The 13,816-nt window shown below is 35.4% G+C and overlaps 1 protein-coding gene across 1 annotated transcript in view; it reads left to right on the plus strand.

The window, feature by feature from the left end:
- The first annotated feature begins 1,496 nt into the window (after nt 1-1,496).
- The window catches only part of LOC145768878 (uncharacterized), a 36,950-nt gene continuing 24,630 nt past the window's right edge, over nt 1,497-13,816 (plus strand). The window contains exons 1-7 of the mRNA XM_082580484.1: nt 1,497-1,622; nt 2,647-2,764; nt 3,089-3,243; nt 9,040-9,351; nt 12,628-12,803; nt 13,143-13,266; nt 13,403-13,649. Of these exons, the coding sequence (XP_082436610.1) occupies nt 1,497-1,622; nt 2,647-2,764; nt 3,089-3,243; nt 9,040-9,351; nt 12,628-12,803; nt 13,143-13,266; nt 13,403-13,649 (1,258 nt within the window). The remainder of the gene's footprint in view (nt 1,623-2,646; nt 2,765-3,088; nt 3,244-9,039; nt 9,352-12,627; nt 12,804-13,142; nt 13,267-13,402; nt 13,650-13,816) is intronic.

A 13,816-nucleotide genomic window follows, 5' to 3' on the forward strand; every position in this document is an offset into this window, starting at 1 on the left:
CTTTTCTATAGCCTACCAATAGGATTTGACTAAACGATTATTATCACTTCACTTTATCAAAATTGTTGCAAAATTATTTCATTCAAAGTGATCATTGTTGGTAGGTATGGAAACAAATCAGTTTTGTAATGCATCGTGACATAGTTTATCAGTCAGGAGTTCTAGACACTTTTTGTTTTTGAAGTGCATGAAGGTCCAAGTTGGAACGAGCTCCTATCGAAGCAAGTAACTACCTTTGGATAGGTTGTGGTTCAAACACCATGTGACACCAATAGGCTACCTTTCTTTTCTGTATCAACCGCTAGCTAGAAAGCAAATCAGATACTTTTACATCAATTCAACGTCTCTAGACGTTGAAACAATGTTAAAAACAAATAAATAGCTCCCTGGGATGTGCTGTAAACTGCAAAGTGTTTCTTGATCATGTATAACCAAATTGGACAGTATGAGTGTGAAAAGAAAACTGAACTGAACACAATTGTTACAAATAAAATGTTTACTAAAGCTCATTGCTTGATTTAGTTTTAATATCAAGCGATGACAGTACATTTGAAAATGTGTAGACTATAACATATGGCTCAAAAATGACTTGAAACAGTTTATTTTGCCGTGATTTTGTCTCATTCTCTGCAAATGTTGAGACAAAGCGAAAGATTTTTGCAATGCCTCGGGAAAAACAACAAGCAAACGCAAGTCAGACGCCAATTACGATTTCATTGAAGCGTGGACGACGTCCACGCGTAAGAGATTAAAATCCAACACAATGGAATTATCCCGTCACACTCAATTATAAAGTAATTAAGAAACGATTTCTCAAGTCAAATAAAAAAATATGACCAACCATCAAATTATTTGATTTTTCAAGTTACGCTGTTGAACAAATTGCAAAAGATTTTCGATGCTATGTTGTCAGATAAATTATCTGCATCATGTGAAAATTTGATTGATCTATTTTGCGTAGTTTTTGAGTTACACGAGCTGAAAGTGATAGTGTCGCACCGACCCCCCCCTCCGCAAGTCAACTGGCCAAAATACGTCACAGGAAATAGGGTTAAAGAAGGAACGTTTGAAATCGCAAGGAATTCTTAACGTTTGGCAGGTTTTCAAATGTCTTTCTTTTGCCATGTCACGTTTATGAATGAGGATTTCCTTTTTAGTAGATGCAAAAGTGGTTTGCTTCGATCCGAAAAACAAAAAATAGCCAAAGCTTACATCACGTTCCTTTACTGTACACTTCAGCATGGATTGTTCAATTGAATGACAACAACGCTTATCAACAACGAAAAAAGACCTTGAGAAAATATTTAAAGAAAGAACGTCATTTCAGAGCACTAGCGGATCTGGAAAAAAAATCTGGAGGTCCACCAAAACTTTAATTTATATAAAATATACAAAATAGCATTAGTTTTAAAAGTTTTGTTTTCAAGAAATTATTTGCATTGTTTTACTGTTTGATTTCACAGGTTGGATGGCAGCCTACCTTCAATACAACTCACATGCCGAAAGGAAAAAGTGTGTTTTACATTGAACGCAACCACATCTATAAATACGGAAACGGAATTTTGAATGACTTTGCCGGCATTTATTTGTCCACGAACATACTATGTGGACAAACTGAAAGGGTAGCTCATAGATACAACAGGCTCTTCCAAAACGTATTAAAACTATAATAATCTAGTGATGCTGCATGCAAATAGACAAACATGTGGCACAAAAGTATACTGAAAAAAAACTTATAGTTTAATAAGAAGTTTGATATACAGTATGCACACCTCTGGTGCTTAGCGCTACTACTATAAGTCATGTTTTTCATAATAAAGAGAAGAAAATCGACTTAAAAGAAAATATGTAAATACAAAACTTGCTTATTTTCCATCACGAATTATGGAATTGTAAACTCTTTTGACATAAACTACGAGTGACTTGTTAGAAAAGGACTTTTTGAGACTTAGGTGTTATTTACAGGTACAAATGTGTTGGCAATGTGTTTAAAGTTTTATTATATGATTGCTTACAGTGCTCTAAAGTTATTTTTGTTGACACGTAACGCAAGTAATCTACTTTTAAAAATAAATTTGTAATTACATTTGTTTTTGAGATTTGCGCTCCAGAAGTACCACTACGTTTCTCTTTTTCCCTGCGTGATAAATAACGTGAAATAACGTGATTATCAATCATGGACAGTTGAGATTAACATAATAAGAACCAACCATATTTTTATTCGCAAAACAATTAGGTAACATTTCATCACTCGACAGATCGGCTGCAGTCAAAAAACAATTCTTCAAAGTCACTGGCATTTAATCATGAGAAAATCAAGAAAATTGATTTTGAAAAATTGGTTACTCACCAGGAGGTTACTTAATTATTGAGTAACAAAAATTTAAATAAACTATATGTAGATTGTAGAATGGATGAACTTAAATAAATATCTGTATTGTCTCCTTACTTATAGGCGACTAAAAGCAATATCGTTCATAGCCCAGTGCAAACCTGCGGAATGTAGTTTACTGTTAGGTATCGTGATACCAAATAAATATAGGCCTATACTGCACAGTATTAGTACACCGCTAACCAACTTTTTCAGAAATATTTTTTATCTTACTTTTTTATTTAACCACCATATGAAACTTAATTACTAATTAGAGTCTGGACCAATGTAACCTATTTGCCACAATACGTGAGAACATCATTCACGACTCAAAAGGATTTCGATACGGAGGAATGGATATTTATGGAGATACGGGATCTTCCTCCTTAACAGGTTTGCTTGATTTTTTTCTGTCAATATTGTCGACAGGTGTTGTGTGCAAAAATTACCATTTCCTTTTATGAAGATGTTTCTAATTTATGTAATAAGTAAATGTGACGTTTAGACGTTTTCTAACATCTGTTTATTCCATATCATCTTTTTTCTTTTCTTCATCCAGGAGACATAAGCTTTGCTGTGTAGAGAGAAAGTTACTTTTGTTAATCGCTTATCTACTGATTAACTATTATTAAATTATTTTGTAAGCAAGAACACCACTGGTACGTAGCCTGAAGTTTTTGATCAACAAAGCTCAATTTAAAATATGCATTTGTTCAGTTACAAGCAATTGGATTTATAATTTATCTGATACTGCTATTAACTTCCATTGTGGTGAATATAACCAAGCAACCAACAACATGATTTATCACACAAATAAGGAACGAGTGTTTGGAACTTGCAAGTCAATAGGACCGCGTTCGATTCCCACACAGGTAAATGTTTAAAATAATGCCAGACAAAGTGAGCTCATCAGTCCTTTTGGGGCAATAATATTATATAGAAATATTTTGGTGGCAAAACATGGACCTTGGTTATCAATTTTCTATTAGTCAAAGTAGCTTGAATCAAACAATATATGTTTGGAATTTGGCCAATAAATATTGATGAATGGATGATATCTCTGTAAAGAGTGAAATAGTTTCGAAGTGCAATTTCATGAATATGTTACTTTTATTGGGTCTCAATCTGAATCGGAGCCCAACTAACGCAATTTCATAAATGCGCTATTTTTGGTGCAAATTTTTTGATACATTGTTTGGTGCAAATCACATGGGTCTAGGATTTGTGATGTTTAAGTGAATTTTTTTTTGTGTGTTGTATAAACGATAGTGGGATCAATTACAATTGTAATATTACAATTGCAATTGAACGTAATTAGCTACACATTTTTTTATGTAATTATAATTATTATTGTAATTGACATTGTAATTGAGACTTAGCCATGTGTAATGACGAGTGAAATGACTGACTCGTCATTGCACATGACTGAGGAACTGTGTTCCTGGGGAACCAAAAGCTTATGACAATCCGTTACTACCACAGCAAACCCACAGCATCAGATTAAAATAGATCGTTTGTATCTATACTTGATAAAAACTAAATTCAGTTGCGTTGATTACAAGAGACTTCGTCAAATAGCAATCGTAATGAATCAACACATTATAAAACATGTTGAAAGTGTTTCTGTTGTTACAGACTTTATCGTTAATACGGAATGTGATCTACATTGCTAGTCGGAGAGCACGCATGTACGGTTCCAATGATTTATGGACAAATAAAGTACCGACAGTGGACAACAACGTTTACTATTTTGAAAGAATATCTACAAAATACCTGAATCGTTTTTTTCCAAAGGGTTTCTCTTGGGAAGTTTGGAGAAATCGGACCAGAAATGACAACAACTCTGTCATCAGCAATCCAAAATTTTTTAAGTATTGAAAACAATGACTTTCGGTTAACAAATACTTCTCCTGCCCTTGCTCGTGGAATCCAGTCAGTCGATTTAACAAACGTGATCAAAGAAAGTGGAGCCTGTTATGAAGAAACAAATGACTAATAAAGTTTAGCTGCTGGTTTTAAAAAAAACAAAAAAACATGTATTTTGTAAAACTTTAACTTATTTATTTTGGAGCTATGACCTTATTTGAAAGAAAACGAAAAGTAAAAACGAAAACAGAAAGGGAGCAAATTCTGCATTTATCTAACGCAGTATTGTTTAATGGTACCGCTATAACTACTACAGCTGCTGCTTCTACTACTGTATCATAGCAGAGGCTGTTTTTGATGAACTACTGTAGATACTCAGTTCGTAATTTTCCCAGAGTTCCTTATGTCGTGTAATATCCCAAAGTGTTCTTGGTTAGCTGATTGATTTCCCAGACAACCACATAATTTGGTCCAGATCTTTACAAAATCGGGTACAGATCTGATCAGATCTCTACCAAATGTAGACCAGATAAAGTGGCTGTCTGGGTTATTATGTTGAAAATTAGATTTAAATGTTAGTCGTTGTCTGCCACGAGCACGTTTCCCAAAAAGACGATGGCTTAGACAAAGATTTTCGAACTCGTTTTTTCTGATGATTGAGTTGCCTTAAAATTATGCTGTTCAACAGTTCCTTATCTTGAAGTATAAAACTTCTGCATTTGTGATAGATAAATAATCAGTACAGCCTATGAAATCCGGAGCATTCTTCTATAAAACCACATTTCAGCTGCTTTTACTGTATGTTCTCTATCTTAAACTGTTCTCAAAACTGTGACTTTTTTCTAATCAGTCACACATGTTTTCTAGAATTAAATTAAGTTATATTTGTCAGAAGACAAAATTTCATTGTTTGTTTCCCAATTTTTATTTAGATTGAATCCCACCTAACACCAAGCAAGCCAAGGGAACCAAACAATATTCATGTTGTTAACTATACTTTTTCAGGACAATTTCTGCTACGTGCTAAAGGTAGACCCCGATGTAGTATCGGTTCTTAACATCGGCCTCAATAACCTGCTCAGTCAGGGAGCCGTCACTACCAGCAAAATCACATTCATAGAAAGCATTTTTAATTTCTTTAGCAATAAGTCTGTATAACCTAAAATATTTCAACTTATAAAAAAGTATCAAAACTGCAAGAATATTGCTTATGAATACAGTTTTTTTAATCCAAATCTATGAACGAAGTTTAGTAAATGTACAGTATCGTTGACAAGGGGGTCCAGGGGTATTTTTAGACCCGGGCCCAGCATGATTTTAGAGGCCCGTAACCTTATCAAGGGGCCCGGGAAATTGAAGAAACCATCTTGTATTCTTTGGATATAGCACGTTTTTTTACAAACTGGTTTGATGTGGAGCCAAAGGATCTCATTGGTACCTGGACCAAGTTATCTTCTCTCAACTGGCCTGTATAGACAAGATATATTCAGAGTATAGGTTAATAAGATGAATTTGAAAGCTAAACCTTTAGCACTTTTTAATATTAGGCTTCATCAATACAAACATTTCATTCTATAAGTTTTATGCTGAGTTAAATTCTTTTTTGGTGGTTTCGGGAATGTTTCATTTTGTAAAAACGATATGCGTATCATTATTTTTGCTTTGCATGCATGAGACCGGTCATGTTTTGCTTTTAACATATTAAATAGAAATAGAACATGTATTAATAGAACAGTCCGTGTGTTGTATGATGTTTCGGAAACTATTCTTTTCGTGAATTGATTCATTCATTGAAAAAAAATTTACCACTTTGCCAAAAACAACAGCCAGCCAGGCCAAGCGGAATCGTAAGTTGCACTTCCGTATGTGGGTATGGGTATGAAAACTTTAGGAAAATGCTATCAACGGATGTTTAACTTCTATTATTATCAAAGATAATTATTATCAAAGGGTATCAAACAAGTACAAATATACTTACATTGTTTGGTGCAAATGAGCCTCGGCAAATAAGCCCAATGTATCTAGTGATTGACAACGAATCACTTCCTCATAACGTGATTAATCAACTCGTCGTGTTCATCGATTGAAATCCGATTGGTTGTCAATGCTGCAGAGTTAGACGCATCGTTTACAGGCAAGAGCCACATCGTAATAAGTTATTAGAAATCAATTGCAAATCTTTCCGAGTCCTGTATTGCTTCAAAATTTGTAGTTGAAAGAATTAAAACGCGCAATTGGTTTGTGGAATTTGCTGCAGCGTATGGAGATTATAAAACGAAATGCAGTGCTAAGTTTTGCTTTCTACTGTAGGCTAGCTTTAGTAATTTTAACTGTACTGAAGTCACGGTTAATGTCGGTCAAATGTTTTGACTTCTTGGAGATAGTGTTGTAAATTCATTTTGAAAAACGCCAAATTAAAAAAATATATAGGCTTTCCCTCACTCACATTCAAACAGAAGGCTTGCATGTTATTAGCTGTTAAGTGGAAAACGTAAGCTGCTTATTCATGAAACGATCAAGGATACTCAGCAGAAGGTTGAAAGGAAATGAGATGACACAAAACCTTAAGCTCAGAATAGCAGTAGTTGTTGGTCAGTCACAGCTGCGATAAGCTAAAGGTTGAAAAAAGCATTGATTTACCTGATTGTGTACTGGATTAGAGCGATTACTCAGGCAAAATACGTCATATAGTACTACATAGGCCATAGGCATACATCTGTGGAAAATACAGAGCAAGCCTTCAAATATTTATAAGTGTTAATAAGTTATAGAAGAAACAGTAATGACACGTGTTTTCCAAACTAAATAAGTTCTGTGTATTGTGTCAATTTGATTTATGAAGAGGAGCATAGACCGAAAGAATAAAAAATCACAACTTTTGCATATAATTTTTTAACATGTTTCGTGCCTCCTATGGCACTTAACATGGATTTTACATCTGTAATGAAGACTTCGTATTTGGCATTGTACGTTATAAGATGATAGATGTTAAAACGTTTTATAAGTTTTGAGACATTTGTAGTGCATCGTACTGTAACTTTTATTGAATAAAAAGCAAACAAGTAAATCCATTGCGATCATTGCATCCTGATATATTTTACATACAAGCTGCTGTACTGAGTGCATAGGTTAGCCGTGATACAGTTAAGAATGTAGAATGTGCCGACACCAAGGCTTCACATGCAGTGATTGCTATATAAGGCAAAGAATAGTAGTGCATGCAACCTTCTTACTTGAATTTACGCAGTGTTCTTAACAGCACCATCGTCATCATCAGCAGCAGCAGCAGCAGCAGCAGCAGCAGCAGCAGCAGCAGCAGCAGCAGCAGCAGCAGCAGCAGCAGCAGCAGCAGCAGCAGCAGCAGCCAGATACGCGGTAGGCCTAAATAAACTGCATAAGATTATTAGGCCGTAGATAGAAAGCGTTTTTTCTTATTATTTAATCTTTTTTTTAAACTTATGTTATTTGGCTAACCGTGCAGTCAGACCCACCAATTCTGTGGTTCTCAACCTTTTTCTGTTCATAGCCCATGAAACTGGGAAGATTTTGATGGTGGCTCATTAACTTATGCAATAAACGACACAAAGCGACAATAGCACAAAATATTATGAGAATGAAAAGACTGACTCACACAACCACAAGTTTTTTAAGACTGTTTCTGTTGATAAAAAATTATGATGATTAGGTTATTGTGAATTTATTATTTTGATTTATGCTTGGCTAGGTGGCCCGCTGGAAACAGTGTCATGGCCTAACGGTTCGGAACCACTGCACTAATCCGACCTACTTTCATTCGTTGAATATAGTGTCGGTTTAACGAGGTTGTCCGGTAATGAGAAACCCAAAGTAGGTTACTGAAATAATCTGTATTAAAAAAACCTCCGTTCAGATAGTTTCCTTTGAAAAGTGTAAATCCTACTACCAAAGTTTTGTTTGCCAAGGCCTGACTGTAGTTTAAAAAAACGCAGCTTTCTAAGCTTACTGCTATTTCTACCACAAGCTACAACGGTAGGATATTGCTTTAACATTATACTTTGCAAAGTAGTCTATATTATTCAAACACAGCCTAAAGGTCTGTAATATGAAGTGCCCGACAACAACAACGATAAAGGAGTCACTAGACAAAAAGAAGATTGCCAGTTGCGGAATCCTTGTTGTTTTGGTATGTTGCTTTTAATATGATAAAACATTGGATTCTACCGTTAATTGCATTTTGGGCCAACTCAAATAGACAGTAGGCTACACTTCTAATATGCCAATGCATTTTTAATAATTAGATTTAAAGGTAAACTAGTTTGAGAATCCACCCTAAGGTAGCCCAGTCTCATTGGGAAATAAGAAGCGTTAAAAGATGTGAAGATCAGATCATAATAAACTAGTTTGAGAATCCACCCTAAGATCTGATCATAATAAACCTTCAGTAGGGACGTGAGTAGCATGACTAATTCCTTCTTTCTGCTACTTTTGCTTCAGCAACTACCTTCACCCAATTTATCTCAAACTGGGTTTTTTTACACCTTACCAGTGATAACTGGTATTATTTTAACAATTAGCACATGCTGGGTGTCGAGCCAGGTTTGCATGATTGAAAAGCGAGAACCTTATTCTCTGCGTTATCTCACAATCCATCTAACAAAAGAAATGTAATAATGTTGGTGAGTACAATCGTCCATCTTTAGCCGGAGCTTGTGCCGAGCTTTAGCCCGAGCATGTGCACGATCTTTTGGCATACTTGCACCACCAAAATCGAATTTAAATCTTTGTCATCATTATTTTATTGCTAATATTTTGCATTGTTTCAGCTTTTGATCGTATTTGTTTTATTGATTTGGATCAATTCTGGAAGGAAAATTGTTTGTCCAGAAAGACCAAGCTCTTCATCCATAACGACAGCAAATCAAAACAGATTTATCTTTTATGTTGATGTTAAAAACGGAAACGACAAATGGAATGGAAACATCATAAAATCCAATGGAACCAATGGCCCGTTCAAAACATTAAGTGGGGCGATAAGAGGAGTTAGGTCCCACAGACGTACTAATCCTGGTAAAGCAACGATATACTTGCTTGGAGGAACTCATTACGTCACCGAAACAATACAAATCGCAAGTCAAGTACGTGCAATACAGAAATATGGGTGAATACCCCATAGGTTTACTACTTAGACTATTTTAATTACATCTCATAATCCTCTGCTTTATTTTATACTGTAGATTTATCATCTCTATGACTTTTGAGGTAACTAGCTTGTGAAGTTTAATTAGGCTTCGAATTGTGTGTTAGCTATTACTGGTAAAAAAATGTATCGGCGTTTTGTTTTTCAGGATTTCGAGTTTTAAACAAATTTACGGAATGCAGCGGTATCAATTAATACCTGCTAAAACAGTGTTATGACACTATTTAGACTAATTTTCACGGTGCACAAATACATAAATATTTTACCTTCACAAATGCAGTCCAAAAGTTAAGCTGCAATACATGGGAAATTAGGTTGTTTGAAACCGGAAGCACGTAGCGGTTTCTGCTTAAAGCGTCATCAAGGAAACTGTCAGCGTCACGATAATGTTAAAAGACGGTTCCAGCGATCAAAAGTTGCATAAAGTTATCCGTGAGTGTTACTTTCGAACTGAATTTAGTTATCTTCTTCTTCAACAGATTGATCATGTTTGATCAGCTGCCGTGATCTCCCTTATGAACTGCCTCCATTTGTTCTGTTTTTTTGTTTTTATTAGTTCTTCCGGCATGCTTTTTATTGCTGTAATTTGCTTGATATTGCCAAAATATTTCATTTTTTGTCGTCCTTTTGTTTGTTTGCCTTGCACCATCCCAGTCAACATTGAATTTTCCAAAGAGTTGCTTCTTGCTTTGTGTCCGAAATGTTGTTAATGTTGTTAATGAGACTCCATTTATTGTTTATTTGTTGAGAAACAAATTCCTTTGTTTTTCTTTCCATCCAGCTGATGCGTAATAGTCTTCTGTGACACCACATTTCAAAACTTTTTGACTTTTTAATGTCACGTTTTTTTGCATGTCCAAATTTCACATCCATATGTGGCAATTGGGAAAACGAGAGTTCGCAGCAATCTTAATTTTGTGTTTTTACCAATTGACCTCTGTTTCCACACTGTTGTAAGTGATATCACAGCTGTTGTTTGCCAAATTTAGTCATGCACAGAAGCAAAAAACGAAAACCATGAAAAATAATTTGTTTCAACATTAGGCACGAAGCACAACACTAGACGCTGCAGCAAGCCTTGTTAGCCATGGACTTCTAAATAGTAGCACCTGGACTGGACACGCAGTGGCCAACATGTGGCCAAACAGTTGGCACAACAGTTGGCCAACAGTGGGCCAACAGGGTTAGTTACTTGGATGTTGGCCCACTGTTGGCCAACCGTTGTACCAACTGTTTGGCCTCATGTTGGTCACTGCGTGTCCAGTCCAGGTGCTACTATTTAGAAGTCCATGTGTTAGCTCACCAACAGGTCTACTTGTTCATTCGGTTGCATCTAAAACAATCTTGTTTCCACATCTTTGCTATTAGGCTATATACGCACAAGCTCAAATAGCCGATTGCATCGGACCAGTTACAACAGTCTGCATGACGCGTGAAAACACCAGTACGTTAAACATTTTAAACAAATACTTTCACTATCGAAATTCAAGGAACTCAAGTTGTTGACACTTCATTTCGTCGTGCTCTTCCTGAAAGCAATGTTTTGACTAAAACGAAGAAGGTACTGCGCATTTTTCTGGCAGCATTACAATTATCAGTACCTTTAGATTCTAAAGTATACAGGACTTGATGTCGTAAATTCTAGCATTTATGAGTGCTGACAAACTGTACATAGGCATACTAGGATACAATTTTTTTAACCCTATATTAACCAGACAAATTGATTTTTAAATGAAAAATATTTCCTTAGACAATTTTTTTTACAAAAGGTACAATAAACAACTTTTTCCAGTTATTTTTTTTGAGTGGGTGGCCTACTTGACCCCCTAATTCCAATTTGTGGCATATCTGTTACATTTTGTAATAAAGGAGAATGCTGATACAAACCTATACCGGATCGTACCTCGCAAAGTTTTCAAGGTTAAGTAAACCTAACTAGGACAGGTGGAAAGATTGTTTGGCCTTGCAGGTTTTATGAAAACCTTCTCCCTACCATTAGTGCGTCAGCTAACACTTTCAAAAGTATCACAATGATCAGATGACTAATTTAACAGAAAGGTCATAACACGCTTTGGCCACATTCCCATGACGTTGTTGCATATAGTCTATGAAAAGTTCCACGTAGTCGGAATTGTGGCTTTTATTGCTTGGAACAACTCCAACCAACCAGAATCATATGACAGTGGTTCTAGTTACCAGCTATAGATATTGACCTATACAACTGACGAGCTGACAATCTTGATCAATGCAACCAAACCATTTAGCAACACTTAACGAAGAACAAGCTTTGAAATGTTTTAAGTTTTTACTTCAACAAATCACACATTTGTAAATAACTTTTTTAAGATATATCTTGTTAATATGACTTTTCTATTTGAATTAAGTTTACGCCTGATGATTGTTATTTAATATGAGACTGTAGGTTTCGTAGGATTTCGTCTCAGTTTTTGCTGTATATAGCTACTGAAGATATGTATATGAAAAGGTCCTTTGATAGAATCAATATCAAAGTAACTTGTTTTTACAGTAGATCAACTATAACTTAGTTTATACAAAACTCTTCAAAATAAATAGAAACACAATTTTGGAGTTTTTTGGTAACCAAATTTTGCAGCCTGCGTACTGTGAAACTGTTTACTTACTGCAACTTAATGCCTATGTAATATTGGAAACGTACCTTTAAGCTTTTGATTGTTTGTGAAAACTTACCCTTAGAGCTTGTATCTGGTTTTCGCGTTTTGCTTTACCCGTTGTTCATGACCTCATATAGTTGGCCGCTTTCTCATAGCATTTCGGCATTCCAACTCTAATTCTAATGCTAACTTCAATCGTAATAATACCGGTATCACGGCCGTGTGAGCTTTCACGTTGCTAGTTTATAATGAAGTCTGAGTACAGGTTGAGATTCAAATAAAGCTGCCTGTTTGCGTATGACAGTTCGTGAAAAGATAGTTAAACATCAAGGATTTCGTGCAACTGTGCAGTCTAAAAGAAAATATACTCACAACTCACACAATATCCGACACCTATGAAAAGTACGCGGCTGTGTAGTGTGCATCTTCTGCAAAAATATTTGTTGTAGTTTTCCATGACAATGGGAAATACGAAGAAAATTTGTGAACATTTTTTTTTATCAAAGGTAAACCGTTCATTGAGTTTTCAAATGAAAGAATTTTGTTTGGGTTGGTTAGACAATTTATTCTTTTTATTTTAGGATTCTAATCTGACTATTGTTGGTCACCCGGATGAAGAACGGCCTATGCTATCCGGAGCAGAAAAAATTTCAGGGAGAGAGTTTACTAGACATGATGACGACATATGGGTTGCAACAATCAAAGGAGAGTGTTCAAAACACGTTTTTCTTGGAAATAGACGGATGGTTAGGGCTAGGTAAATTTTTTTATGTCTAAAACAATTGTATGCAGCTAATTATTGAAGGAATGCACGTAGTTTGATCAAGAATTAGTGTAAAATACACGATACTGTAGGCTTAACAACACTGCTGCAACTAAACATAGTAGGGGACTTTTTGTTGCAATATAATTTCATTGCATTTCTACAACTGCGTCGGACTATTGATGTAACATAGGCGAATGTTTAATTACTGTAGTTAGGCCTGAATAATGTCTATGGCATCTACATAATTATGCTGGATATAGTCTAATACGGTAGGTTACTGTATTTCATACTGTGAGTAGCGTCTTCTATACTTGTAGTAATGATTTTCAGGAAACCAAATCTAAACGCATGGAGAGGGAACGAATTCACTGGTGAAGGACCATATCTTATCATTAAAGATCTTTTGTCTCCAACTGAAGGATGTAATAGAGAAGGAAATGGTGGATTTAGACAGGTGTGTTGATCACACAATTGTTTTAAACCAATCTAGCTCAAAAAATCCTAAGTTTTAGTCTTACTGAAACGTTAACACTTATATGTCAAATTAGTGGTAAACGACGTTTTGAAATTAAAATGAACTATGTTTGTAGAATGGCTGCCCAGAAGAAAACTCTGATGGATTTGTATTTGGTGGTAAAGATGTAAATCGAGACTGGCTTCAGTTTCAAAATGGAAATCCAGCGGAAATTTTAGTTTTCGGCGCTTGGACTGCACAAAGAGCGGTCATTCGTGAGATTACAAAAGACAGAGTTATGTTTCGCGCACCATTAAATGTACCCATTGGACAACATCCTGCTCCCTCTGGCTGGCGCTACATAGCAGAGAATATTCGTTCAGGTGACATTTTTATTTTAAAACTATATTTTTTCAATTCGGTTTAATTATCATTGCTGGCAAAAGCATGCAAAGATGGAAAGAAAAAGAAAACGAGTAAGGATCCAATTGGTTGAATTTAGCTAGCAAATTGTTTGAAGCTGTTGTCTAAATAGCCTACATGTAGGATT

The sequence above is a fragment of the Aplidium turbinatum genome, chromosome 4 (genome assembly GCF_918807975.1).
Source record: "Aplidium turbinatum chromosome 4, kaAplTurb1.1, whole genome shotgun sequence".
In the NCBI taxonomy this organism is placed as follows: Eukaryota; Metazoa; Chordata; class Ascidiacea; order Aplousobranchia; family Polyclinidae; genus Aplidium; species Aplidium turbinatum.